This window comes from Panthera uncia, chromosome X (assembly GCF_023721935.1).
Source record: "Panthera uncia isolate 11264 chromosome X, Puncia_PCG_1.0, whole genome shotgun sequence".
In the NCBI taxonomy this organism is placed as follows: domain Eukaryota; kingdom Metazoa; phylum Chordata; class Mammalia; order Carnivora; family Felidae; genus Panthera; species Panthera uncia.
In genome coordinates, this window is record NC_064817.1 from 26,861,328 (window position 1) to 26,889,228 (window position 27,901).

General features: G+C 36.7%; 1 protein-coding gene and 1 pseudogene across 1 annotated transcript in view; both read right to left on the reverse strand.

The window, feature by feature from the left end:
* The window catches only part of DMD (dystrophin), a 1,998,908-nt gene that overhangs the window by 1,378,357 nt on the left and 592,650 nt on the right, over window positions 1-27,901 (reverse strand). The window contains exons 14-16 of the mRNA XM_049644567.1: window positions 8,746-8,847; window positions 8,509-8,616; window positions 321-500 (exon numbers count right to left, since the gene is read on the reverse strand). Of these exons, the coding sequence (XP_049500524.1) occupies window positions 321-500; window positions 8,509-8,616; window positions 8,746-8,847 (390 nt within the window). The remainder of the gene's footprint in view (window positions 1-320; window positions 501-8,508; window positions 8,617-8,745; window positions 8,848-27,901) is intronic.
* LOC125932310 (RNA polymerase II elongation factor ELL2-like) lies at window positions 11,491-21,678 on the reverse strand (annotated as a pseudogene).

Sequence of the window (27,901 nt, forward strand, 5' to 3'; positions counted from 1 at the left end):
CTGTGATTTGGGGTTAGGTTGTGATGACACAGTCCCCAGCACTCGGTCCAATTGCTCTAAGTCACTCAGATCCTCATTCCCACTTAACTGGAAGGAATTACACTCTAAGGCAAGAACTAGTTCAGCCAATTAGCACTCACTCCTTCACCTCTCCCACATTCTCCACTATCAAGACAAGCCATATTTTTTATTCAAATGACTACTTTGCAAGGACTAAGCCAGTGATATCCTTTGTAGAGTTATAATACTGTTGCCTTGAATGAGGATTTCAAGAATCTCAAAGATGATTCATTACAGGGTAAGTAATTAGGATCACTAACCTGTGCAGAACTTTTTTCAAGTTTTTGGACTAAATTATCCCAACGCTGGGCAAAGTTGTCCAGCCATGCTTCCATCTTTTGGGCTACCAATGTGTTTTTCAGGGTTGAAAGAAGATCTTGGTTGAGTGAACAGAGTTTGTCCATGGTTTGCTTTTTCTTTTCTAAATCTGTTTTTAAAACCTGTTAAAACAGGAAAGAATACATAATAAGCCTAGTAACATTTTATAAACCAGTATAGTTCAAATTGTTTTTGCATGTATTTTCTCATTGGCATAGATACAAAAAGACTGCAGTCATGCCTGCAAAGGAGCAAGAGCCCATAAGAATCTAAGCAGAAGATTATAATCCAAATAATCTTCCCAAGAAGCTTGAAGAGAAAGAAAAATAAAAGTCACATGTAGAAAAACACCTAGTAGAGAAACTTAGGAGCTACTTAGAAATATTTGAGGAACTCACAAGTAAAGAAGTAGTGTTACTCAAAGGGAAGTTTACTTTTAAATTTTTTTAGTATCTGTTATTCAATTAACATTTGGCTATCTGAGTAATTATCTTCTAAAGGGAATTTAAAAGCCCATTAAGTAATAGAACTAAGCAACTGAGCGTGATACAAATCCTTTCAATCACTTCATATGTTTTCTAAGTACATATGTGTTTTATGGAGTAATTTTGATAACATCCCTATTTTCAAAGTTTTTGTGACTTATAGAGGGTTACCCACGCCCTTTGGTTGAAATGGAATGAATAAACAAAGTGGCTTATATGAAATCAGTAGATCCGGGCAGCTTATTCTTTCACTTTATCCATTAAGGTCACCCTACACTTTGGGAAATCCAATCTCCGGCTCCCAAACACTAGTTCCGGACTTAGCTTGCCAACAAAGAACAAAAAGAAAGAAGAGGCAATTATTTCATAGCTTCTTTGCTATAATCCCCTCCTTTTCCCCTCCTTTTCGCCACAACAAGTACAATGAACATAAAGTGAACAGTGAGACCTGTCTTTCCAAAACAAACGCAAATTTAAGAATAACTAATATTTCACATGGCAAATAAATGATCATGAAACAGATGTACCAATTGCTAATGAACTGACATGTCATGTACACAGAGAAATTAATACACCACCTCCCATGCAAGGGACACTTTATGTAGCTCATTCTGGCATGCTGCCTGCACTGACGGCTCTGAAGAATGCTCTGGGAGTTCATCCTTTATTCAGAATCTGCTTCACCTGGTGTACTTTATACTGGATTCCTAGTGCATGCCACTTTTAAGGTATAAAAGCTAGTTGTGAAGTTCATTTCTAATTTTCCCTCAACAATTATGGGTTTTTTTCACTGTTTTCTCTCAGTTTGAAAGAATGCAATAAATCAAAATGAGTTAAGATTCATAAGATGAATCTTAAGATGCATAAGATTCATAAGATGAATCATAAGATGAATTTGATAAGATGAATGCATATCAAAATAAAACTTTCACTGTAGTAACTTAGTAATGCATTGGTTTTATATGTTGATTTTGTTTGTTTAATCCACGTTAGCTCTCCATTAAATTTAAATGCATTTTGGACTAGTAATAAAACAATAGTTTATGCTACCTGTCTAGAGCTGGGACCCAAATTTGAATTTGTAGATTCCTCCAATCCCTTTATGGCATCCTAATCTTTTTTTTTCTTTTAATTTTTGGCATGTATTTTTTTTGCTATAAGCCATTTCAGGTTTTTTTTTTGGGGGGGGGGGGAAGGTTATGATAGAATTAAAGGCATGCATTTTAAAATATAAAGATGTAAATACAATCCTCTTCGGCTCTCTCAGGGCTTCAGGAGCTAATTTAAATAGCTGTATGCACAAGGCTAAGGGGTATGCCATTATTTAAGCTAAATATGCAATGATTTGGAAACATTTCAGAACAAGGAACTGAGAGTTATGTCTGAAGAAGAGGAAACAATTTGCGTTGGAAATTCATGGGCAACTTCATTTCATGTAAAGAGTTTTTCTTAGATGATCTATAAAACTAATTGGATACCCAAAGAGATTTAGTGGCAAATGACAGTAAGCCTCCTGTGTGAAGATTAAGCCAAATGAAGAAACACTTGGTGAGCATCACAAAAATAAAGGGAAAGGAAGTCAAATCACCATTAAAGAATACCTTTAGGAAAAATGGATTCAAGGTGAAGTAAAAACATTATTATCATCAAATTGTGGAATTACTGAATCTACATATTTTTACCTAAATCCATACAACAAGAGCACTGTACTAAACAAAGCTTCTAGCTAGTAAATTTTAAATCTATAGTTTTAAAAACGGTGATGGCAGGTTAGTTTTCAGTTTGTTTCCTTTGTTGGGAGAATATTTCTTTCTCTTTCTTCATGAACTCCCCACTACCCAAAGGACTCTCCTACCACACCCAACAGAGGGAGAAGACAAGAAATCCAGGTGCTGCCGGATGCACTGAATCACGGTATTGAAGTACCTTCTCCCATCTATCCTTGGCTATCAACACTTGGATGCTTCGATTTTATGTGTACATATTAAATTACTATGATTTAATTGCTGTTTATTATTAGAGTATAAAAAAAGATGTCTCTCTGCTTATCAAAAACTAATTACAAGTGTTTGAGTGCCAGAGAACCACAGAGCTCTGGAAAACTCAGGAAGAAAAAGGAAGCTTTAGAAAATTTACACATGGCAGAGGTCACACCCAGGATTTTAAAAGAAGAAATATATTTTATTTGCAAAGAAGCCAAGCAGTTGGACCTATAACCAAAACAGGCAGGGAGGTACAGTCAATAAACCAGATTAGGCCAGTAGTAAAGAGGGATGAGAGATAGATAAGCTGCCCAAGAAGACAGAACAGACATATTCTATGTGGTCATTAAAAGATGATTTCAAGTGCAAAATGAATGTATCCTTACAAACAGGCCAGGAAATCCCTGCGGGAATCAGAATCACCTAGAAGCCTTTCTAAAATGCAGATTTCTGGGCCCAACTTCCAGGCCCTCTGAGTCAATAGGTCTGGGATGGAACCTAAGAATTTGCATTTCTAACAAGTTCTCAGGTGATGCTGATGCTGCCAGTCTGGGGACCACACTTCTTGAGAACCATCGATTCTGCTTGGATTAATTGGTAACAGGAGGTGAGGTTTCAAGTCTTGGTACCAGCACTATCAGCAGGGACCTGCTGAGCCACTGTAAGTACTTCAACCCTGCCGTGTGCTAGCAGCCACTTGAGACTGTCCTCAATTCCACAGTCCCCTGCAGCCCCTGCACACCCTAGGCCTGTGGACCACCATGCTTCCCAGGGTGGTCCTTCCCCGGAAAACACCCCAGGTCCTCAAGGCAACAGAAAACTCACCCAGGAACCTATTTCTTTTAAATTTGGGCCTTGCTGTGATAGCCTAACTGATTCTGTTTTAGAATCCGCCTAAGGGCCACAGTTTCTTCTCCCCTTTGCTTTTGATCGTTTACATCAAATAAAAAATCAGTTTTGACCGTGAAAAATAATGGATCTACATGGTTTGGATAAAAGTACAGATCAAGAGGAAATGAAATACTTGACTCCTCATTTCCCACCTCAAATGAAAAGTAGGAGAACATCCCATGGGCTATTAGTGATAATATTTCAAAAACAAATTGCACTGATTATAAATAAAAGAGTTTGAGCACAGTGTATCTATACCTAGGTATGTAGTAGGAACTGGTGACAGATGGTACCTGTTTTGGGTCTCAGATTGTGACATATTTTAATGAACATTAAATTCTTATTCACTGCCTGAGTCAGCAGGGGAATTTTACCTCAAATTCTAGACCAGCTGTCAGATTTTGTTAATTGGCTTAAACTATCAAACGGTAAGACTTATACAAAACATATTTTCACTTTGTTCACAAGGTGACATAATTTGAATTTTAATCATACTGGATAATTACTGAGCATTTTCATGGTCCTGAGGTTAGTCAAGTCTTTTATTCACAAAAATGTCAACATAGTAGCACTTGACTGTTAGAAATGATGGTTCTCGATCACAGTTCTTTTTTTGTCAAGGAACCAAATGATATGAGGAGTTCTGAAATAGCTTAAAAGGGCTGGACCTGAGTCTGGATGTCTTGGTGCTCAATTTGACTCTGCTACTAATGCTCTTTGATAGCTTATGCATGCCATATGTGTGTGTGTGTGTGTGTGTGTGTGTGTGTGTGTGTGTGTGTTTTCCCCTGGGCCTCAATATCCTCTTCTGAAATAACCTTGTCTAGTTCCTCCTTTTCATACCCAACGCTACTTAGTTCAGTTCCACTAACTGGCCTCCTTACTACCCAAGAGTATTCCAAAAATGCAAATATGAATCGTATCAAGTTCTCAGCGGCTCCTCATCAGCTGTGGAACAAAATTACAAATACATCACTGACATTTTTGCATTCTTTTGATACAGATACAGATCACTTTTCTGAAATTTGTCTTTAGTGGTCAAATCACTCCAGAAAGTATATCTTTTTTGAGGAGTGAATTCTCATCCATAAGAAACTAGCTTGTGATGACAAGCAATATATTTGTGAATCAATTTTAAATTAAAAGCCTAAAGATCAGTAACTATGGAGCAAAAATGTATGATACAAATCAATATTTGGGAAAATGATACACATTTAACTGGGGAAACATATTTAAGATCAGCTTTAAATAAATGATTTAATTATGTCATACAATATCAATACAGATATAAATCATTTCATTTAGGTAAAATTATAAAATGTTATTTATAACAGACCTTTGTTTTATATTAGAGTTAACATCAAGTTAGCATTTAAGAGAATCGCTCTATCAAAACAAGAAGAAATTCTAACTTTGGAATATTTTATTTGAAAAATTAAGCTCTTAATATTACACTGCCCTCTACTACACAGCCAAATAATCAGGTTCACAGTGGAATAGAAGCTTTAGAGGTCTTTTCTAATCCTCTACGTTTTCACTCAAACTAAAATATCTCATTGAAGCCCTCTGTGATGTTCTTTTATTGCCAAAGTTCCCTTATTTTTCAAAACACACAGGCACTTATAATTAATGCTACTGGTTTGCTTTAATATTTTTTCTAATTTTCTAAATGAAGGTATAAGCCCCTTATGTGAGGATAATCACTTCTTATACTTCGATTTCTCAAAGAATTTAATTTAGACTATTACTTTAGAACCACATACTGTTTAGAACTATACAGAATATTCCTATGTACTTCTCAGTGTTACCTTTTTATTTTAACTGAATTCTTATTCCAGGGATGGTATATTTTTTTCAAAAGTACAATTTTTTTTTTGAAAACCATAGTTGCCAATCTGCCTACATCTAATGTAATTAATGTTCGTATTCCTCCAAAATTCATGAAATGAGGGCTGAAGCCTCTACTGTGGTAATATTAGGAGAATGGGCTTTTGGGTTTAGATGAGGAGAAGAGAGTAGAGCACCACAATGGGATCAGTGCCCTTAGAAGAAGAGGAAGAGGCATCGGATCCTCTTCTAATTCTGCTGCTATGTGAGGATACAGCTAAAAGACGCTAAGAGCCAGGAAAAGGGACCTTACCAGGAACCAAATCTGCTGGCACCATGATCTCATACTTCCAAGCTTCCAGAAATGTGAGAAATAAATGTCTGCCGTGTAAGCCATCTAGTCCGTGATATTTTGTTATAGAAGTCTGAGATGTCTAAGACAGGAATTGGTACCAAGAAGTGGGGTACCACTGTAACAAATACCTACAAATGTGTATACAGCTTTGGAAGTGAGTAATGGGTAGAGGCTGAGAGCGCTCAGGTGCTCTAACCTGCAAGGTGCAGGTTAGAGAAGGTTGAGATTGCTGTGAAATGACTCCTAAAGGCAATTCTGTTGAGGGCTCAGAGAAAGAGACCTGGAAAGCGTCCTGTTTTTAGAGAATACATAAATTAAAACGGACAAAATATTACTATAAATATGGATGGCAAAAGTCATTCTGATGAGGTCTTAGATGAAAATGAGGGTGATGTTACTGGCAACTGGAGGAAGGATGATCCTGATTATAAAGTGGCAAACAACTTGGCTGAATCGTGTTCATGTTCCAGCATTTTGCGGAAGGTGGAACTTGTGAGCAATGAAATTGAATATTTAGCTGAGGAGATATCTAAGCAAAGTGGCATGATTTCTCTTGCCCATGGTAAAATGAGAGAAGAGAGAAATGAAATGAACAAGAGTCATTTGGCATAAAGGCACTAGAATTTAAAGATGTGGCAAATCCTCAGCCTATCCATATTGCAAATAATGAGAAAATATGTTCAGAAGAGAACACTAAGGGTATGGCTGACTGACCACTTGATAAGATTAGTGTGGGTGGGAACCAGAGACCTAGTCAGGCATCTCAACAGAACCCAGGAATAGAGATGGAATTATACCAACAGAAACACTGCCAGCTGAGACTAAAAGCAATGGAGAAAAATGGACAGAATGAAGGAAGGCTGTCTAACATGTGCTATTCCTAAAGAAAAGCGAAGAATAACGTAGGTGATTCTGAGTTATAAGACATACCACTCCCACCACAGGCCCAGAGAGCAGAGCTAGTGCTTCCTGGGTTTCAAAGAGTGGGTCTACCTCTCCAGTCCACGGGGCAGGATGCCCCTCCCCAGTACCGCAGGAGCAGAGCCACTGGGTAGGGCTGCTGCAGAGGGCCACGTGGGTGGTGCCCTGTGGAACTGAACAGACAAGGCTAACTTGTGGAGTCCTGGAGGTGAGGTTGCTTCTCCAGTGGTCCTGGAGGGCAGTGCATCAGTCCAAAGAGGATTATTCTTGAGGCTTAAGATCTAATGGAATTTTTTCTTTGCTGTGTTTTGGACCTATTTGGAACCTGTCACTCCTTCCTTCTTTCCTTTTTCTCATTTTTGGAAGGGGAATGTCTGTCCTCTGCCTGACACACCAACATATTTTGGGAGCGCTTAACTTGCCTGGTTTCATAGTGTCACAGCTAGGTAGGAAGTCTGCCTCAGGATGAATTGCACCTGGAGTCTTACCACATCTGATTTAGATGATGATGAAACTTTGGAATTTATACTGCAGAGCTGATTCTGGAACCAGTTAAGACTTCTGGAGCTCATAAGATAGAATGAATGCACTGTGCATGTGAGAAAGATATGAATTTCAGGGGGGTCTGTGGGTGTGATGTTATAGACTGAATGTTTGTGTCCCCACAAAGTTCAGATGTTGAACCCTACCCTCACACACTTACATAAAATGTGATGGTAGTAAGAGGTGGGGCCTTCGAGAGGTTATTAGGTTTAGATGAGATCCTAAGGGTGGAGACCTCATGTTGGAGCTCATGCCCTTCTAAGAGGAGGAAATGGGTGAAGGTTGATCAAAAGGTACAAACTTTCAGTGATAAAATAAATAAGCATGGGGAATGTAATGCACAGAATGGTGACTACAGTTAATAATAACAACATAATGTGTATCTGAGAGTTAAGAGGATAGATCTTTAAAGTTCTCACCACAAGAAAAAGAATGTACCTGGGTGAGGTGATGGGTGTTAACTAATCATGGCGGTCATTTTGTAATACATACAAACACTGAATCATTATGCTATACATCTGAAAGTAATGTGATATGTCAATTACATCTCAATTTAAAAAATTAATTTAAAAAATATAGGAGATGGGCTAGATGGCCAATAGTTATTAAGGAGGGCACTTGTGATGAGCACAGGGTGTTGTATGTAGTGATCAACCATTGAATTCTACCACTAAAACGAATATTGCACTGTATGTTAACTAAAATTTAAATTAAAAAAAAATAAACGTGGGAAAGAGACACCAAAATTTCCTCTCTTTCTACCACGGGAACACAAGGTAAGAAGGTGCAGTATGCAAATCAGAAAAGGGTCCTCACCAAAAACTAAAGCTGCTGGCAGGTTGATCCTGGACTCCCCAGCTTCCATACATGTGAGACATAAATGTTTGTTTAAGTCACCCAGTCTATGGTATTTTATTATAGCAGCCCAAGCCATCTAAGATAATATAGCTGTTCCTATTTTAAAGAAAATTTACAATATGATATAATTGAACAGACTATGATTTAAGCCACAACAATGAGTATTTGGTTTAAGATCGGAAAGAATAAAGAGACCAAATAATGGTGTTACTGTCAACTATTTGTTTTTTTTTAAAAAAAAAAGTTGTGAACGCTAAAAAATACATACAGCCAGTTTTTGAAGACTTGATAACATTTCACTTTGATCCTTAAAGCCAGTTGTGTGAATCTTGTTCAATGCATCTTCTTTTTCTGAAAGCCATGCACTAAAAAGGCACTGAAAGAAATAAAATAATTCCAAAAAAGAAAATAAATAATTACTAAAGTAGATCATCATATGCTTTCTTTTTCCCATTGAAAATCTCACCATATCTTTCACTGACACAATTTCCCCCACATGACTCACCTGTTCTTCGGTAAAACGCTGCCATTTCAGGAGGATGTCTTGTAAAAGAACCCAACGATCTTCTGTCCATCTACAGATGTTTGCCCATCTATCTCCCAGGACCTGGGGGAACAGACAACCCACCACCACATCAGCAGACAATTAACTGTTAACTGAATTTCATTTAAAATTGCATGATTGAGGTGGCTTAGTCTGTTAAGCGTCCAACTCTTGATTTCAACTCAGGTCATGATCTCATGGCTTCTGGCATACAGCCTCCTATCAGTGGGTTCTGCACTGACAACATGGAGCCTGTTTGGAATCCTCTCCCTCTCTCTCATTGCCCACCCCCCAACTCATAAGTGCTCCCATCTCTCCCTCTCTAAAAATAAATATTTAAAAAATAAAAATAAAATAAAATTGCATGAATGATTCGTGACAGTATCTAATTATGAGTCTCCTATGTATACTAGGAGTTTAAGGACACCCTTCATGATTTGCTTATAATGACATACGTATCGAGCCTTTCATTTGTCTTTAGATTATTTCATTCACTCTTTCAAACTACATTGAAAAGTAAAGATACTTACAAGAAGTTTGAGGCAGTTATCATACCTATTTGAATCATACCTATACAATATTTGAAATGTCTCCATGGTAAATGTAAGAGAGTAAAGCCATAAATATAGAATTTAAGAGGATTTTGTATTGATAATATGTGAAATGGGTATCTTTCTCAGGTCTGAAAACATATAACAAAGGATAAAAGTCTGACTACTAAATAGAATACCTAAAGACTCTTCTGGAAAGCAATGCTGTGTAATTAAAATTGCTTAATGTCTTGATTGTAGAAGAAAATTTCAATTTAATTTACTTCCACATGTGGACTTTAAAAATTACCTAGATTATTATTACAAACTATTTAAAATCACTCTGTTTCTAAAGTATTCTAGAGAGAAAATTTTAATATTCGCTGCATAGTAACTGCCATATCCCTAGCATGTTACTAATATTTATATACACACACTATTTTAATATATCACATAAACCAACTACCAATGGTATGTATATATGAATATATGTATGTCCATATGTATATGTTTGCTGGATGCTGGAGACAAACATCTTTATTAAAGATACTATCAAAATTTTGACAAACATTTCAAAACAGATTTGCAAACAGTGCTTCCCTTTCCAACAGGCAGCGCTGTGAAAAGTCAATACGTCAAGACAACACAACTTGAATCAACATTAGTTCAAAATCCTTGTATTTTTGACCGCATAACTTATGTTCCCACATGATAAAACAAATGATAGCTTAAATCAACATCAACAGGTAAACTCAATGCAATGAAAGTTTGTGCTGTTTGACGAATTCACGGTATGATATGGTTAAATGTATCCACTCCTGTTTATATTCCTGACTCCCAGGATGAAACAAACAAACAAACAAACAAACAAACAAAAAACTCTAAATATACATTTCATGCCAATAATAGTTTCTTTGTATATCTCTCTTCAAAAAATACTTTGTAGCAGTGTATAAGCAGGTTACCTTCAAGTTTAACTTTACGACTTTGCCCCCAAACTATAGATCTGTTTCATTTTCTAACATATTGATTTTGCCCAACATTAATAAAGCTGCCAAACTGTTGAAACGGAAACACTTTTGTCTCTTGCAACAGAAGTAGCAATTTGACAGAAAAAGAAATCCCTATGATAACACTCATCAGTTGCTTAACCTGAGGGTTTGACCTACAGAGAGAAGCAGCATTTTTTTCCTCCATGCACGCTCACATGCACACCACCTCTACACACATGCAGCCTGAGCACACGCTTTCAGACACCAGGAGGCACAGTATGCTTCCCATTGCTCTAACCGAGTGGGAAGCAGTGTAGCTAATGATGAACCACACCATGTACACAACTAGCAAACACCTTAAGGCAACCACTGCAACGGGGAGTTAACTTGCAGGGTGGATTTACTGTTCTAGATCAAATCAGTCTGTATGTACATGTGTGTGTGCATACCTATACACATACAAATACTCATACACCTTTCTATTCCTTAACCCTCCGAAACAATGTTTCTTTTTTGCATTCTGTGCAAATTTCTAAATATTCTACCATTTAAGGCAAAGACTTGGTATTAAGAAACGGCAGGAAATACCTTTTCGCCTTGCACATTACTGGGGTTTTTTTTAAACACGCGTAACTTTGAAGTACACACATTGAATTCTCAATATCTAAAAAAAAACATTTCTAATGATAAACACAAGTTTTTAAGGAGAATAAAAACTCATTTGAAGTAGTGACACTGGATCCACAATATTAAAAAAAATATTTCTATTGACAAACATAAATTGGTAGGAGGCAGAAAAAACACTGTCACAAATGCAGGGAACCAAAGTCCAATGGGGAGAAAATAACTCAAGTTTACTAAGAGTGAAACTTTCAACAAGCAAAGTCTCATTTTTAGAATCTTAGAGCAACTCATTTGGAATTTTAAATACAACCAATCAAAATTGCACCGGCATTCTTCTCAAAGCTAGAACAAACAATCCTAAGTTTTGTATAGAACCACAAAAGACCCCCGAATAGCCAAAGTAATGTTGAAAAAGAAAACCAAAGTGGGAGGCATCACAATCCCCGACTTCAGCCTCTACTACAAAACTGTAATCATCAAGACAGCATGGTACTGGCACAAAAACAGACACATAGACCAACGGAATAGAGAACCCAGAACTGGACCCATCAAATACATGTCTAGCACCATGACTCTGCTTGGTGTTGGTCAAATTCACCTATTAGAGTTTTTTTTTTTTTTTTTTTTTGAGGTGAGCCAGCTGGTTATGAAGTTGATTGCATATATATTTTTCTTCATGATAACTGGGACTAGACTGCTTGATCTTCTGATATTCTTGTAAGACTTCTTCATGAACATTCTGATTGTCTTTTGAGCCCAGATAAAGCTGATTTTGCTGTGCATCCAGTTTCATAAATCTTCTACCTACAGTCTCCATCCTGGCACACAAGGCCCTGTACTCATCAAACTCAGTATTGAAGTCATCCTTGGGTAATTCTGGCATTGCTCAGAGGAGACGATAGCAATATATTTTATCAAATAATCTAGGAGTGCAATTGTTGAAGAAGGCTCCATAGAGTCAGTACAACCTTCTTTAACTCCTTCACTGGAAACTGGACTGAAGTTGTTCAGCTTGGCAATTCCTTCTTCTCCTTTAAGGTCCTCTTCGTTTTTTCAGTTGTTGCAATGTTGTGTTTTTTAATTTGGCCTTCTTCCTTCTGTTTTTTAGACTTTTTTGGACTTTGTGTGAGACTGAATAGTTTCCTTCCATAGGCTTTGGGCACTTTAGTAGAACTGAACCAGGGGATAATGTTTCCAGAGAAGTTCTAGAAGAGTATTTGTCTTGCCTGTCCTCATATATACTACTGTTTTGACTAAAACTGTTAAGAGGTAGGTCTTGAGTCCCCTGGCCTTCTTGAGTTCTAGGGGAATTAGAGTGAGAATTTAGTCTGAGGAGGATTGGAGATGGGCAGGTGGGTTGAAGGCAGTAGTGAGGGGTAGGGATGGCAGCAGCTGCAGGGGACAGCAGGGGGCCTGCAGATTTTTCACGGGTGGGTTTCAAAGGGCAATTTAACGTTGGAGGCATTCTTTTTGTCAGGTGAGGTCTTTGAGATTTTTTATTCATTAAAGGATCAATGAAATCTGAATCCAAAAGCCATATCTGAGGAGAAGATGCAGCATTGCTACTAGAACATGCAGGAGATTCTGAATGGCTGGTGCTGGCAGCATTCTGTGATAGATTCAGCTTTCTCCAGAGCACTGACTCTAATGACTGTTTATTTCACTGTATCCAGGTCAGTCTCTTTGAATCTCTTTAAAAATATAATCCTTTACGGTAAACGAGAGGCCCTTAGGATTCAGATTGGCTACCTGTTGCAGAATTGCTGCGAGGGAGTTCCCATCTTGGTGATTGACGCCATCTTTCTGCTCAGGTATCTTGTGGGCCTTCAGTGCCAGCAAGCAAATCACACTGTCCCTACGTGGCCAGTGAGAAACACTGCTGCTGCCCTGTGTCTTTTGAATCATATCTGCAAGGTTCCTGGGGGTTGACCGTTTCCTCTCAGGTACGGTATCTGAAATAGCTTGAGGTGCTTTCTGAATTTACACTCTTTTCCCTACATACAGTCCACCAGGTTTGATAACTTCTGTGCTTTGGCTGTGGGACTCCCCCTCTGCCTCAGGCATTCTTTCTCGTATCATCTGATAGGAGTCATTGGTTGCATATACTGTAATTTTATCTGGCATAAGACCCGGACAACTGAGCTGGGAGACTCCAGAGCTAGAGAAGGTTTGCTGGATACAGTCAAGGCTGCCCTGAGAGTTGTCTTTATCCACATTTGACAAATAGAAAATAAAGCCATACACTTCATTAGGGGGATCATTTTTAGGAATGTTGACAAGCCCTTGGAATACCTGGAACTAAGCTGAAGGTCAAAAGGAATTACTATAAAACCTTGGATTGTGACTACCTTGTTCTTTGAATGTTCTGCAAGACAGGCAAACATTTCTAAGAAATTTTAACTTGATAAATGACTTATGTCTTGCAATACGAGTAGTACATGATGCTGAATGTCACATGAGCACAAGGGAGTCAGTGGCTCTTCTCTCTATCTATCTCCCTCTCTCTCATCCACCCACTGCAGGATTCTGGGTGATCGTCTCCCATGCTTGGATGCTTGGTCTTAGGCCACAGTGTTTGGCACAATTCAGTGATTTTTCACAATGTTGGAAAGTGCCCAGAAATGGCACTAGTGTAGTAATTTTTGCCACTTCAAAGATCCTCTGGACAGTCCTTTGGTTTTCCAGACAAGAGTAAGCTTAGTAATGTTTTGCTTCATTCTAGGTCATTGGATAGTTTCCTTGTTAAAGTTTCATGAAAAGAAAAAGATTCTGCTGACCCAGTAGATACAAGCGATTCCATTAGTGATAGTGAAAGTTGTCCTACACAGTAACCTTCCTCTCCTTGTCTTCCTCACATCAGCCACGAAGGCTTTCAAAGGTAAGTGCAGGTTAATTTATTTTTCTTTGTATTTTGTATTTTCCCTATTATTTCACAATATATTACAGTATTGTAATCGTTTTTATATGAGTATTTTTGGGTGGTAGAGCGAATCATCTGAGTTTCCATTATTTCTTGCGGACAAATTCACTTAGATATACAAGTGCTTTGGATTACAAGCATGTTTCCAGAAAGAATTAGTGTCACAAACCAAGGGTTTACTGTAGATTCTTGCGGTTCTGACAGGTCTCCAGCACCCAGATCGCCATCTCAGTGAGCTTCACATGTAGGAGGGTGATGTTGTCTTATACGACAGCCTCTAGCCCTGCCCACCACACCCCTTCCCTGGGCCCTACCCTCCACTGCAGCCGTCACCACAGCTAAGGCCACCCCACGGCTGATGTACTGTCATATATCCAACTACCAATGGTGTTTAGATGAGAAAATATATGTTCAGATAACAGCTGTGCAAAGGGAATATTTTAAGACAAAAATTAGGCATCATTTATTTTAATTCCATTATGATGCACTTCAGAGTCTAAAACTTCAACTTTTTTTTTTTTACTTTTGTGTAAATAAGAGAATTATTTTCCTACAGCTACCAGATCTTTACAATGAGAAGTAGCTCAAAATAGAGATATATTTTATTTTGTATAGAATCAGGGCTAGAAAAAAATGTGTGTAACTCATATTTTTTACAAATACATTTGGTATCTGAGATAAGTTTCGCCATAATTTCTGGCATATTTGATGCTACATGTTTAGATTCACGTATCTAGAAGATAATGATATATGATTCAAATAATACATATGCAATGAGCATCATGAAAAAAAAATCCACCTATTCCTAGGAGGCTTGAAGACCCACCTAATTTTTTCAAAACCATCTACCCTACCAACTTTCCAAAAAGGGAGTCCTGTGCATGAGTAAGGAGTAGGCAATAACATTTTACTAACAGTATGAAAATGATCATGTACTCATATTCAGCATGGTCACAAGTGAGTTTTAGGTGTTTTTCAGTAATGTCAATAAAAATGTTATTGCTTTCAACATAATGCAGCTGATTTTCCTATTTTTTATAGTTTCACTCTCTACTCCTTTTGAATTATGTTAGTTTATGGCAGAAGAAACAGCACTGAAATAATAACGCAAGATACCCAAAGGAAACATGCTGACATAAATCAATGAATTCAACAATATTAGCCACTTAGTTATTACAACCAAGTTTTTTTTTTTTTTTTTTCCTGAAACATATTAGAAGTTCTTTAAGTTCCTAGTGCCGATGTCAGGACACATCAGGTAAAATGGTATGTAATAGATCTGTTAAAAACATTAGCTCCAGAGAAAATCTTACCCCTTAAAGCCATAAACTACACTATCCACCTGATTTGAGGAAAAAGATATAAAAGGCCAAATTGTGGGATGCTGACTACACCCATTCAACCCCCCTGGAGACGGGAGTGAAGGTGAGGAAAGTACCTTCTTCATAAATGAAAGAAAACGTACTGAGACTTCTAAATAGGTACAGCATCGTCTCTCCAGTGCTACAGGACACATAAAGGTAGTGTCCACTGAAGTAGCATCTTAGGTTTGTAACCTCATAGATTGACGATTACAATTTATTAATTTTAGTGGACTTCCTATAAAACAAATCTGAACAGGGGTGCCTGGGCAACTCAGTCAGTTGAGTGTCCGATTTTGGCTCAGGCCATCATCACACGGTTCATGAGTTTGAGCCCCATGTTGAGAATGAATGGGATTGGGATTCTGTTTGGGATTCTCTCTCTCCCCCTTTCTCTCTGTGCCACACAACTTGTGCTTTCTCTCTCTCTCTCTCTCAAAATAAGTAAATAAACTTAAAACACATCCAAATAAAGACCTCCATATACTAGATTCCTTAAGGCTGTTAACTTTATAGAAATTCCAAAGTATTCTAATGTGGTACACTTTACACTATAGCTTTTTTTCACTATATGAATGAGTCACAAAAACTAATAATAAATATTCTTTTAGATACACAGTAAACCTATTTAACACAACTATTTTAAGAAGTGCCTTTGGTAATCCACTCATTATAACAGTTAATTTTGGTAATTTACTGAATGCTTATAATTCAGCCAATCCAATATTTAATTTAACTCGCAGCTAATGATAGCCTCTAATTCATTCATTCATCCATCATGAATCCATTTAAACAACAAATATTTATCGAACACATGGTGTATGTCAAAAATGAACAGAATAAAGAAGTTATGGGCTCAACTGTGTCTCATTTTTATTTTTGCATCTATACTTTATTTAGACACATTTATATCTTAAAGAGAGAAGAGGTTAACAAAAAAATGCATTATAGTTTCAGTGAGTTAAGAATACAGCTATTCCGGGACGACTGATTGGCTCAGTCAGTTAAGTGCCCAACTCTTGATTTTGGCTCAGGTCATGATGTCACGGTTTGTGAATTCAAGCCTTGCGTTGGGCTTTCCACTGACAGCATGAATCCTGCCTGGGATTCTCCCTCCCCGTCCATCTCCTTCTCCCTCTCTTCTCTTTCTTTCTCTCGCCCTTCCCAAGTCGTATGTGTGCTCACTCACTTTCTCAAAACCAATAAATGAACTTTAAAATACATAGCTATTTCCCTATGATTCTACACATAGCACATAGGTCTACAAAGACATATCTTAATGAAAGAAGATGTTAGTTGAAGGATGCATAACATGAATTATAGTCTCAATGAGTTCAGCACAGAACTATTCCGACATACATCTACACTTATATTCTGAAACATTTATAACTTTTTTATAAGTTTTTATTTAAATTCCAGTTAGTTAACATACAGTGAAATATTAGTTTCAGGTGTAGAACTTACTGATTTAACACTTACATACAGCACCCGGTGCTCATCACAAGTGCCCTCCTTAATCCCCCTCACCTATTTCACCCATCCCCCCTCTGGTAACCACCAGTTTGTTCTCTATAAGTTTGTTTCTTAGGTTGCCTCTCTTCTTTTCCCCTATGACTGTCTTGTTTCTTAAATTCTCCTCATGAGTGAAGCCATATGGTATTTGTCTTTGTCTAACTGACCTATATCACTTAACAAAATACTGTCTAGTTCCATCCCTGTCATTGTAAATGGCAATATTTCATTCCTTTTGATGGCTGAGTAATATTCCATTGTGTATATATGCCGCATCTTCTTTATCCATTTATCAATCGATAGATATTTGAACCGTTTCCTTAAAATTCATACGTTGAAGTTCTATCCCCCTCTACTACAGAATGTGACTGTATTAGGAGACAAGGCCTTTATAGATAGGACCTGTACATAGGGTTTTTCATTTGAAATGGGGCTGTTATGGTGGTATCTAATTCAATCCAACAGGTGTCCTTATAAAGAGAGGAAATCTGGACACACGGAAAGACACAAGAGACACGTGAGCACACAGGAGACCATGTGAAGACACAGTGAGAAGATGGACATCCACAAGCCAAGGAGAAAGGCCCCAGATGGAACCAAACCTGCCAATACCTTGATCTTGGACTTCAAGCCTCCAGAACTGTGACAAAATAAATTTCTGTGGTCTAGGCCACTCAGACTTTGGTATTTTGTTAGAGCAGACCACACAAGCTAATACAAAAGACATATTTAAGAGAGACTGATTCCATGGCATTACAAAATACCTCGTAAAACTGAAGTTGTAGAAAGTAAAGATGTATTTATTACAGTGGGGGATTTTTATTTATTTTTATTTTTTTAACATGAAATTTATTCTCTAATTGGTTTCCATACAATACCCAGTGCTCATCCCAACAGGTGCCCTCCTCAATGCCCATCACCCACTTTCCCTTCCTTCCCACCCCCCATCAACCCTCAGTTTAGTCTCAGTTTTTAAGAGTGTCTTATGGTTTGCCTCCTTCCTTCTCAGTAACTTTTTTCTCCTTCCCCTCCCTCATGGTCTTCTGTTAAGTTTCTCAGGATCCACATAAGAGTGAAAACATACGGTATCTGACTTTCTCTGTATGACTTATTTCACTTAGCATAACACTCTACACTTCCATCCACGTTGCTACAAAAGGCCAGATTTCATTCTTTCTCATTGCCAAGTAGTGTTCCATTGTATATATAAACCACAACTTCTTTACCCATTCATCAGTTGATGGACATTTAGGCTCTTTCCGTAATTTGGCTATTGTTGAAAGTGCTGCTATAAACATTGGGGTACAAGTGCCCCTATGCATCAGGACTCCTGTATCCCTTGGGCAAATTCCTAGCAGTGCTATTGTTGCGTCATAGGATAGATCTATTTTTAATTTTTTGAGGAACCTCCACACTGTTTTCCAGAGTGGCCGTGCATTACAGTGGCAAAATTTTAGAAAACGCATTTCAATTACTAGAATAAAATCATTTAAAATCATTTAAATAGAGGAGATTTTTAATAATTTATTGTGATTCAACTTCCCAAATACATAAATGCTATCACTTTAGAATTTTGTGTTTTATATGAGGAAAGACACAAATATCTAGACACATATCTATGGTCTAGATACATGTCTAGATACGTAGACCTAAGTGTTATGTCAGTCAACTGCTTGTATTACTTCTCAAATTAAAAAAAATATATATATATTAACACTTCATTTTCAGGTAATAATTCTGGCAATTCTTTAAGAGTTTGGTATTATTACCCCCTACTCCCCCAAAAAATCAAGTGACTTTCAGAAAATTCATGGCTAAATCATTTCATCTGTCTCAAAAAAATTATGGTATCAACCCCTTAAAGAATTGTCACAAATATTAAACAAGATTATGTATTGGAAAGCAGTTTTAATTGGAATTGAGTTATATGAGTGTTCATAGTTATTTACATTTTGTTTGATCATCGTGTTTATATAAAATCTTCTAAGAACTAGCAAGGGTCATCTATTTTACTCTACTCACTCTAGAAAGGTAGTTATTAAATCTTTATAAGTAGTTGTCTAGATTTCAAGTATAGTCTTCTTTAAAGATTTCCAACACAAGAGAGTATACATAACCTTTATTAACACATTCCACTGCTTAAACCTATCTTACTCTCAGAAAACCACCAATGAACTGACTGTAAGTCACTTCTGTTATAATGTGGGCATGAAGCTTTTTACTCACCTCAGTAAAATTAGATAAGTGAATTAGAAATTGCTTGCTCGTAGGCTGGACATGTTTGCCCACAGGTAGATTTTTGTAATGCTGTATGCACAAATACAAATGGATGTACACTGTGCTTCACTTTATGAATTTATCTGGTTATTACTTAGAAATATTGGCCCTGATTTGAGTTACAAAGACTAGAGCTAAGCAATTCGAAGATTATCAGTCAGCTCTATAATCAGTCAAAGATGCTGCTTCTTATCAGTGCCTAAAGGGACGTAACCAAATTGTTACACAAGTCTCAAAGATTGGATCGAATGAGGCTGACGGAAAGCTAAATAATTTTTTTAAAGAATCATTCCATTAGGATTAGAAGCCTCTTCTCTAGAGAAAAAAGAAAAGGTCTGAGTTTCCATTTTAAAAAAAATGAATCTTTCAAGCTGTTAGAAATAATGCATTTTTTTTTGTGAAGCTAGGTTAACATTATGCACACAAGTGAAAATGAATTATAACATCTCATAAAGTGATACGAAGAAATTAATTTTTATTTACGTTCTCATTTTGTCTTGGCAGTGAGAGAAGCCAAAGGTCAGTTCACTTGCTCTAACACACTTTTGTGGGCTAAATCACAACTCCATTATCATCTATGCTTAGATCGACAACGGGGAAACTTTCTCCCTCCCATTCAGTTTACATCCCATATTTTTAGACCTACCAAGGACACTTCTCATTTGGGTTCCTTTGTTTGGGTGAGTTGGTTTTTAGAAGCAGAAGTGCAAAGTGACCATCAGAGAAACATTTGGATAAAGGCAACTGAGGAAAATCTGATAAGCCTGGAAGGTAAAACTTAAGTGCCTTGACCTTTGAATTTATTGAGGCCAGTGATAGAATGTGAGAGCTAAACTGTGCCCATCAAGATTGGCATTACGGGACAAACTGTTCACATGAGTATGCTCACTAGAAAGAAACAATTATGTGCCATCAACCACACAACATAGCAGCAACTAGGATTTATAAGAAAGGGAGACAGCAAGCAGCGCATCTCATTTAGTTTAAGACCCTGGAATATACTGTCCCGCTGAACAAATTTTATGCATAATGTACCTTCTGATAAATAACATTACCTGATATTTCTTTCCTAGCTTATAAACAACTATAGAGTTAAAAAAGTTAAGCAACTTCACCTTAATGATAATGAAATGGAAATAACATCCAATACCTTAATGAAAGAAATAAAATAACGCCCATTATGAGGCTAGAAATGGGGCAGTGTATTACCGACTAGTGTTTTGCCAATTCTAGGATTCTCTTCTCAATGTTACATGTTTTTCCAAACTGTGAACCAAAGCAGTATATTATAAAATGGCATGCCTTATATCCTCACTGTCTAACATATGGCCCAAGGTGGAAAAACGTGTCCTGATATATTGGGAAACACTTACTATAAGTTTCTCTGAGAATATCATTCCTACTTCTATTTAAATGGTCCTGTAGGATTGTTGACTGAAAAGGAACTTGTGACTGCCACCTCTCAGTGTGCAGTTTAAAGGTGAGAACTGGACACTGAGATGAGTCCTGGTCATTTGTGACAAGGTGAATAGTACTGGAGGGTATTATGCTAAGCGAAATAAGTCAGTCAGAGATAGACATAGATATCATATGACTTCACTCATACGTGGAATTTGAGAAACTTAACAGATGATCCTTGGGGAAAGGAAGGGAAAAAAAGGTAACAACAGAGAGAGAGGCAAACCATACAAGACTCTTAAATGCATAGAACAAGCTGAGGGTTGCTGGAGGGGAGGTGGTTGAGGTGATGGGTTTAGTGGGTGATGGGCATTAAGGAGGGCACTCTTAGGGATGAGCACTGGGTGTCAAATGTAAGAGATGAATCACTGAGTTTTACTCCTGAAACCAAGGCTACAATGTATGTTGACTACCTTGAGAATTTTTTAAAAAGTGGGGGAGGGGAACCAGACACTGAGATGAGTTAAGTAACTTGCCTAAGGCCACAGAAGCCACAGGATTGAGTTTCTGGGATCAGACCTCAGATCCATCTGGCAACAAGTCCGTGTTCTTTCACGATGTCATTTACTCAGTGGAACATGCGACATTCATTATGCCTTATAATGTGTGCTACATAACCTAGTGAGATGTACACATGCAGAATCCTTTTTGAGTCTTTTCATATTTAGTTTTAACAGAAGTTTTACTAGACTTAAGTATACATTTTATCTAACCCACTTAACAAGGATTTGAAGCATAACATTATAATTTCATCTGAAAACATTTGTGACATTTTAACTCCCTATTTGCTTAAGATATTTTTAGAAAATCAGAAAATACTCACACTCCCCGATCAAGAACATGTGCTCTTTTGCAAGGACTTATTTTTCAAAGGTAAATATGACTGTCTGACTCGTTAATGAAATTTTGTCTTGGTGATTATGCTAAAAACATAGTGAGATTTTTAACTTGAAGAAGCATGTTCCCCTGTGCCATTACAGTCAGTTCCATATATTATTTATTTTTATGAGTTTATAAAGTACTAATGAATAAATCTGGAAAGGCCCTGTTGTTGATGCTGTTATTATTTGCAGGCTATTATTTAATGTTCTGTGGCAGCTTAATAAACTCTGCTCTCTCGCTCCCACCAGTCTATTCAGCTGGGATACCAGAAAATAAGGAGCGGGAGTCCTAAGGAGCATTCCAGCATCCTTTCCAGTGTTCATCACACTCCTGCGCATTCTTTGGTAGTTTAAGATTTTACTGTTGCTTATTGTTTTGGACCTCACAGGCTCTGAACTTCTTGAAGTGGGGTGCTCCTTACCTTTGTGCTTAGTGTCTTAAGGGGTTATTATGTGAATTTCACATCGTATAGAAATGTCTCAAAGCTTAGTACCACCACTAGAGTTATCAATATGGGGACATTTTAGGCTTAAAAAGTCTTAGAAACTTTTTTGCCTTCTTCTTCATTAAAGACCTACCTTCCAGTCATTTATAGCAACAACAGAGCTATCTATGGTAAATTTGAAGAGGCAGAGAAAGATAGAATCACATGTGAAGTCCTATCTTCTCCACCTCAAATTCTAGATCTTTCATACTTACAATGGGCAGGAGTATTAGAGCATAATCTGTGAATTGGGGACAGATCACTAGGCATGAAGTACAGATTGCCTAAAGTCTTGTCCCAATTCTACTGTTACCCAAATAGGTATCACCTCTCAGCAAACAATCTTGTTATGGTTTAGACTTCCCACTAGTGAAATGGAGATAATAGCAACTGCCCTGGTACCTTCCTAGCCAGGTCACAGCTAGGGTCAGATAGGTCAACAAAGGTGAGCATGCTCTGACAACTGTGATAAATTATAGATATGCTTGTGATCGGGAAACATTTAGAGTGTCATTGATGGGAAATCAGCTTTTGCTTCCAGACGTGGTAAGTTTACAGCATAATATAATTTTAATACAGAATACAGCAAAACATTTCAGCATGTCACTAAAACTACTAGTTTTTCATATTTTATCTATGGCTTATTAAGGTTTATATTTTATACAAGAGTTGAAAATCTTTTCCTTTAAAATTTTAAACCAAGAGCATAAGGTTTATATTTTATACAAGACTTGAAAATCTTTCCCTTTAAAATTTTAAACCAAGAGCATAATCTATCATGTGTCTTATTTGTAATCAAGTGAGGGAAAAACAGATAGCCTTCTATGCTTCATTCTAACTCTAGGCATTGAAATACACCATCTATAAGAAATCACAAATTTGAGGCACCTGCGCGGCTCAGTTGGTTAAAAATCTGGCTTCGGCTCAGGTCAAGATATCAGGGTTCATGGGTTCGAGTCCCACATCGGGCTAGGTGCTAAGGGCTCAGACACTGAAGCCTGCTTCAGATTCTGTGTCTCCCTCTCTCTCTGCCCCTCCCCTGCTCATGCTGTCTCTCTCCCAAAAGTGAATAAATGTTTTAAAAAATGTTTTCAAGAAATCACAAATTCTAATGTATACATATCATCAAATGTACAAAATAATCTAGTTGTAAGAGAATGGGCAATAATGGGGACTGTAGCTAAATGGAGAGCTCCTGCTAAAGGTGCCAGAGCTATTTGATTCCTACTGAGGTTAATAGTCAGGAAAACACGCAAAGGATCACCAGGTCACTTGCTTTTTCCACAAAGGCTTGACATTCATAGTTTTGTATCACATTTCCTAAACTTCAAATATTGATAACCAATAATAACATTATTAAATACCATGTAGAATAAACAGGACTTTATATAAACATACTTGTAACTTTAGAGGCAAAACACAAACACCTAGAAAGAAACAAACTACTCAAACTGACCAAAAAAAAGGAAAATCTGGAGAATGGAAGTGAAACCCAAAAGTGGAAATCAAAAATAGACAATCTTATGTCTATGAAATATATTTAATCTTTCATTTAAAACTTCCCCAAAAAAGAAAATTTCAGGTAGAAATGGCAAGTTTCTACGCCTGCACAATCAGGCGCTTAAACCTAGCAACCTATTACAAGGCAAACAATAGGCCAGTATCTTACAGGCACCCAATGGGAAAATTCCAAATCAAATGTTAGCAAATACTAGCAAAGAAATCTAACAACAAAGACAAAAGATTATACATATCATCTATGTTTGGTTTACATCAGGAATGCAAAGCTATTTTAGCACTAGAAAATGAAGCACTGTGATTTTACATATTAAGGGAATAAACAAGAAAAACAAATGATCATCTCAAGTGATCCTGAAAAAAGCGTTTGATAAAATTCAGCACCCAGTAAATGACAAAGCCTTTTAGAACAAGAGGAATAAAAAGGATCTATACCAAACCTACAGGAGATATCATGCTTTATTATGGTGATTTACTAAAAGCCTCACCTTCAGAAACACATCAACAGTAATCTCACTGTACTAGAGTATACAGTATAATAATAACTGATTTAATGAACAAGGAAAGACAGCAAAAGACAAATGGAAATTGAAATTTTAAAAATATACTATTTATAAAAACAGCAAATATATCAAAAAATATCAAAGAAAATGATTAAATCTCATAAAAAGTCTAAGATCCACTATCCTGGAAACTGTGTAACATTACTGAGAGAAAATAAAGGCCTAAATAAATGAAAGGCTACTCCACATTCATGAAATGAAATACTTTACATAATAAAGATACTAATCCACTATAAATTAATCTATATAGTCAATAAACCCAATTAAAATCATAGAAGAGTTTTTGTTTTGTTTTGTTTTGGTGGGGGCAGACAAGCTGATTCTAAAATCTTTAAGAAAATGTGAATAAAAATAGCCACAATAATTTTTTGAAAGGAGAAAACAAACATGAAGTGTTTACATTGGCCAAGGTAGATTTAGTGTTTCCTTCATCTTGACTAAACTTTGGCTACAAGCCTCTGACCTTGTTTTTCTTAGAGCACTTAATTTAGAGAATTTTGAACTGTAAATTTTTCTTTGCTCTTTGAGATGTAAATATGCTACAACCCAAGAATGTCCTTCTCAAGGACCTGAAAGTTATCTTTTTGAAATGTAATTATCAAGAAAGACAGTACCCCTGTCTCCCAATCTCTGGGAGGCTAGGAACCTAACTCTGATAAGGCACAATTAGCAAACACAGATGGCATAAATATATTGACTACCCAACCCCATAAAGTTTCTCCAATGGTTTTACGCCAGCTCATTGCAGCACTTAACAAACTCGTCTGCCTTTGGTTTAGTGGACCTGAGTGCAATCTCTTCCCTATTACAATAGTCTTGATTCCTAACTGCAATAGCCTTGAATAAATTCTCCCTTGCCTGTTTTACCAACTGGTTCAATTTTTCTTTTACAATACCACCAGATGTCAAAATTTATCATAAAGCCACAGTAATTAAAACAATGTGGTATCAGCCTAACTGTAGGCAAATGTACAAATGAAACTTTATTGGAGTTCATATAGATAGATAGATAGATAGATGAATACATAGATATATGAATACATATAGTGACCCGTATATGTATAAGCATTTGATTAAAAGTGCCAATGTAGAACATTAAGGATAGGATGGTCTTCGCAATAAATTTGCTATTTTAACTTTATCTAAATGAGAAAAAATGGACATTCATCTCTTTTTCACACCAGAAATACTAGATGGATTGTAATATGAAAGGTAAAGCAATTAGGTCCCTGTATGACAATCCAGGAGAGTATACTCTGGGTCAGAGAGTAAGAAATTTTATTTTTAAACTCAGGACAAAAATATACTAACCATAACAGAAAATACTCAAGTAGAGTACACTGAACTTAAAACTTCTGTTTATTAAAAAAGATATCATTAAAAAGTAAAAGGGTAAGGTGCCCAGTGAAAGCAAAAAAAAAAAAAAAAAAAAAAAAAAAACTGAAATGGTTAATATAGATAATCAATAAACAATCAAAACCCAGAATGTATATACTTTAAATAACTACAACAAATCACGAAGGAAAATACAGATAATCCAACAAATAGGCTTTTCAAAAACTAGGTATTTCAAATAGCCAATAAAACAGCTGTTAATAGCGCTTTTAATCTCATTAGTCATCACTACATGCTAAATGAAAACAAGAGATGCCATTATAAAACCACCATAAAAGCTCAAATTAAAAATGTGACAATAGCAAGTAATGAAGAGGATATGAAGCAATTTTTACCTTGATTCACTACTGATGACAGTAAAAATTTATACATCAACTTTGGAAAACACTTGTGAATGCCTGTAAAGCTAAATATGCATATATCCAATGATCTAGGAATTCTAATCTTAGGTATATAGCCAATAAAAAAGCATACATATATTCCCCAAAATATATGTGCAGTTATGTTCATAGCAGCATTATTCATAATGACCCCCAACTGGAAAGAGCCCAAATTTTCTAAACAGAACTTAAAATTAAACTGTATATTCACAAGAAGGAATATTATCCAGCCATGAAAATTAATGAACTACTACTATATGCATAATGGAGGTATCTTATAAATATAACATTGAGTAAAAAAAAAAAGGTGGTTACAACCTATATATTATGCATTTGCATTTACATTAAGTTAAAAATAAAACGATTCTGAGGTATTATAAATCAGGATAGAGGTCAACTGTGAAGAGCTGTGAGAAGTTTATGACTACTAGGATAGGACTTAACAGGAGTGTCTGCATTGTTGGCAGCAGATTATCTTTTTATCTGGGTGTGGAACTACATGTATGTTACCTTTGTGAGTCTTCAACCTAAAATTATGGTTTGTGTTCTTTTCTGGGTGCTCTGATAAAAAAAAATAAATAAATGATTCTGTGCCATAATGTGAAGTTTAGATTTCCTTCATAGACCAAAAAGGCCAGAATTCCCTTTAGACCATATCAGAATTATATTCATAAAGAAAATGATCATTCCAGTATATTCATACATATATACTTATATTCATAATATTCATAAGGAATGTTACTATTCCAATATACTTGCATATATATCCCCTGTAATTATTTTCTCAAGGTCACATAGTAATTTTCTTCTGTGAAATTGAGAGATTAGGAGAAATCACACAGATCTGGGTACCAGTCCCATCTCTGTGATTTGAAAGCTATATGAACTTGGATTTAACTTCATTAAGCATTGGATTTTTCATTTGTGAAATAGGGATAGCATTTCATACAAAGTATGTAAAATTTTTAGAAAATGATGAGCACACAAAAGTGATAATAATTATAATTATTGCTTCTTGGGCAGCAATTGTTTATACTTGGGTTTAGTGAAACTATTTCCATTACATTTAAAGTTTTTTTTTAACATGCTATTTATTCACCAAGTGAAGAATTAGAAACTATAGAGAAATATCAAAACTATTTTCATCCATACTCTTCTTCACAAATAACCTCCATTTCTCAATTCTACAGGCTTTAGCATTCCATAGACTTTTTCCCTCCCCAAATTATCCCAAAGGTATGCACAGTAAATACTTTTAATTGCAAACCCATTTCCAAGCCCAGATAGGGAAGAGGTCATGATAGCCCTTCTGAACAACTACTTTCCAGCAGACTATTTTCCTTCCAAACAACAGACACATAATTATGATACACGATGGCTTAAAAAATGGAGTACTCATCACCAAGTAGAAAAAAAAAAAAAAAACGCCTCATGGAGAAAAATTCAAACTGAGTTTTCTACATGATGCAGTTTTTTTTTTAAGTTTATTTATTTTTGAGAGAGAGAGAGACAGTGTGAGCGGGGGAGGAGCAGAGAGAGAGGGAGACACAGAATCTGAAACAGGCTCCAGGCTCCGAGCTGTCAGCACAGAGCCCAACGTGGGACTCGAACTCACAAACCACGAGATCGTGACCTGAGCCGAAGTGGGACACTCAACCGACTGAGCCACCCAGGCCCCCCAACATGAAGCAGTTTTCATACCAGATGACCAATAGGAGTACTGTGAGCAACAGGAATAGCATGTACAAGGACAGTGACACAGAGAGTATCGGAAATGGCTTATGGAAATAGAATATAGGTGAAGGGATATGTGGGGGCTAATAGGAGACACATACTGAGAGACAGGAAAGGATCAGACAATAAAAATCATTGCAGGCCTAAGTGATCAGACTCTATCGAGAATAGAAAGCAACAAAGGATTTTAAATAGAGGAGAAACTGTAACAAAAGGCTTTTGAGAGCCAATACTGACTTTAATGCAGAAACTGGATTAAAGAGAGGTAAGAATTCAGGAAAGGACTTTACCTTGGGTAAACAGTGAGGGGAACAAATATGAAATAATGACTATGAGAGGCAAGGAAGAAATTCTGTGACTGCTGACATGCCAGAGGCTCACAGGGAAAGAAAAGGGACGAGTCTGGATGATTCCAGGTTTTTGGTACAGGTGACATGGTGAATGGCCATGTAATAACAAAAATGGGGAAGTCAGTCAAGGAAGCAAG